Source organism: Palaemon carinicauda, chromosome 35, assembly GCF_036898095.1.
Source record: "Palaemon carinicauda isolate YSFRI2023 chromosome 35, ASM3689809v2, whole genome shotgun sequence".
NCBI classification, from domain to species: Eukaryota; Metazoa; Arthropoda; class Malacostraca; order Decapoda; family Palaemonidae; genus Palaemon; species Palaemon carinicauda.
In genome coordinates, this window is record NC_090759.1 from 26,855,164 (window position 1) to 26,857,663 (window position 2,500).

The 2,500-nt window shown below is 34.5% G+C and overlaps 1 protein-coding gene across 1 annotated transcript in view; it reads right to left on the reverse strand.

Annotated features, from left to right (window-relative positions):
• Positions 1 to 2,500, reverse strand: part of LOC137627406 (histone-lysine N-methyltransferase SMYD3-like) — a 54,361-nt gene that overhangs the window by 20,063 nt on the left and 31,798 nt on the right. The window contains exon 7 of the mRNA XM_068358494.1: positions 427 to 600. Coding sequence (XP_068214595.1) covers positions 427 to 600 — 174 coding nt within the window. The remainder of the gene's footprint in view (positions 1 to 426; positions 601 to 2,500) is intronic.

The following is a 2,500-nucleotide window of genomic DNA, read 5'->3' on the forward strand; positions in this document are numbered from 1 at the left end:
GAATTATGACAGTCATCAAGAAAAGGTATTTCATGTGATATATAAAAGATTATGTTTCCGGGACCTATGGAAAGGTCATGCGGCTCCATTAAGGAAAATGTTACATTACAGGATTCACGTTAGATTGTTATTCTACACGACAAAATTAGTTAAGTCAAAAGAAACAAAGAATGTCTAAAAAATCATAAACTTTAGTTTGTAATAAATTTGGAAAAATGTTGCACAAAAAATCACCAAGGATGAATTACAGAGAGGAAAGAATTATAGGAACCCAAAGGAATTAGTTTATAGGAAATGCCAAGGAAATAGATAAGGCAACGAAATAAGTTTATAGGAAATAGGTCAGTCAACGGAAATAGTTTATAGGATATCCCAAGGAAATTAACCAATTAAGATAAGTTTCTCTCTTAATATTGCAAAGGATACTAGGATTATCTTCGCTCATCCTGGTCAGGTGGTATTTCGTGAAGGTCACGACCTGTCTGTAGCGTCTTATCCTCTCCTTGTCGACGGGATCGCCGCATCTCTGGCACTCAACTGGAGGGCTCTTGTGGCTGAACGTTTCCGGAATGTGGATGAAAGCGTTGCAGTTTTCAGTTTCTGGAAAAAAAAGAAGAAAAAAAAATAATATGTACAGCTGGATACATGAATTCCTAGTACATCTTGTTATGAGAATATTAACCCTGAGCATTGCAACTAAAAATAAATAAATAAATAAATTAATATGTACATTTGGGTACATGATTTCCTGGTACATCTTGCTATGAGAATTTTAACCCTAAGCGTTGCAATTTTCAGTTTCTGAAAAAAAAATTAATATGTACAGTTGGATACATGAATTCCTGGTACATCTTACTATGAGAATATTAACCCTAAGCGTTGCAATTTTCAGTATCTAAAGAAAAAAAATATATTAAAAAGATGTTCAGTTGTATACATGAATTCCTGGTACATCTTGCTATGAGAATATTAACCCTAAGCGTTGCAATTTTCAGTTTCTGAAAAAAAAATTAATATGTACAGTTGGATACATGAATTCCTGGTACATCTTACTATGAGAATATCAACCCTAAGCGTTGCAATTTTCAGTTTCTAAAGAAAAAAAATATATTAAAAAGATGTACAGTTGGATACATGAATTCCTGGTACATCTTGCTATGAGAAAATTAACCCTAAGCGTTGCAATTTTCAGTTTCTAAAGAAAGAAAAATATATTAATAAGACGTACAGTTGGATACATACATTCCTGGTACATCTTGCTATGAGAAAATAAACCCTGTCACGTCCCTACTGCACGAAATTACCAAGCAGATGGTGTACGGAAAGATGGCAGAGGTGGTGGGTGGGGGTATACACAGGAACTCGACGTGCAATCAGGGTGTGACTGGGTGCACTACCTCAGAGCGAGGTACACTCGAGCACACTATTCCATCTTATTTATCTTCCTCTTGTTTTGTTAATGTCTTTATAGTTTATATAGGAGAATGAATGAATGAATGATTTAAAGTTTTCAGGCATCCTGACATCTAAGGTCATTGACGCCGGTTATATAGGAGATATTTATTTCAATGTTGTTACTGTTCTTAAAATATTTTATTTCTCCTTGCTTCCTTTCCTCACTGGACTATTTCCCCCGTTGGACACCCTGGGCTTATAGCCTCTTGGTTTTCCAACTAGGGTTGTAGCTTAGCAATTAATAATAATAATATGCCAGGAATTTCTGTGTACAACTGTATAATCTTAATTTAATGGAAAAATACAATGACAGCAATATTCAATCTATGGGGAAATAAATCGTAGCTCAGCTAAAAAGAAAAAAAAAGAAGCAAAGTCAATATAATTTTCTGAAAAAGGGGAAAACTGACAGTGCCTTCTTTGGAAAAGCCAAGAATATACAGTGTTCACTCTTATGAAAATATGGAAGGATGTCTCAAATAAACGTTATTTGTGCCTTCGATTTCTGAAAACACATAAGACTCAAGTCTTCAGCTTCTGCGTTAGAATCAAAAACTTATCACACCATCTTTCAGAACACCTACAATAGAAAGGACATGAGAAGATTTAAGAAATCTTTTATTCTTTGAGCTCTAAATTTAAAGATTTCGTTCGACATTTCTCAGAACATTATTCTTTTTACTTTCAACTAACACTCTCTCTCTCTCTCTCTCTTCTCTCTCTCTCTCTCTCTCTCTCTCTCTCTCTCTTAGAAAAACTGAAACTCCATTCGACATTTCTCAGGATATTATTTTTTTACCTTCAACTAATACACACGAAATCTCTCTCTCTCTCTCTCTCTCTCTCTCTCAATACTAAAATTTCATTAGACATTTCTCAGAAAAATTTTTTTACCTTCAACTAACACACAATCTCTCTCTCTCTCTCTCTCTCTCTCTCTCTCTCTCTCTCTCTCAAAACTAAAATTTTATTCGACATTTCTCAGAACATTTTTTTACCTTCATCTAACACACAATAACTCTCTCTCTCTCTCTCTCTCTCTCTC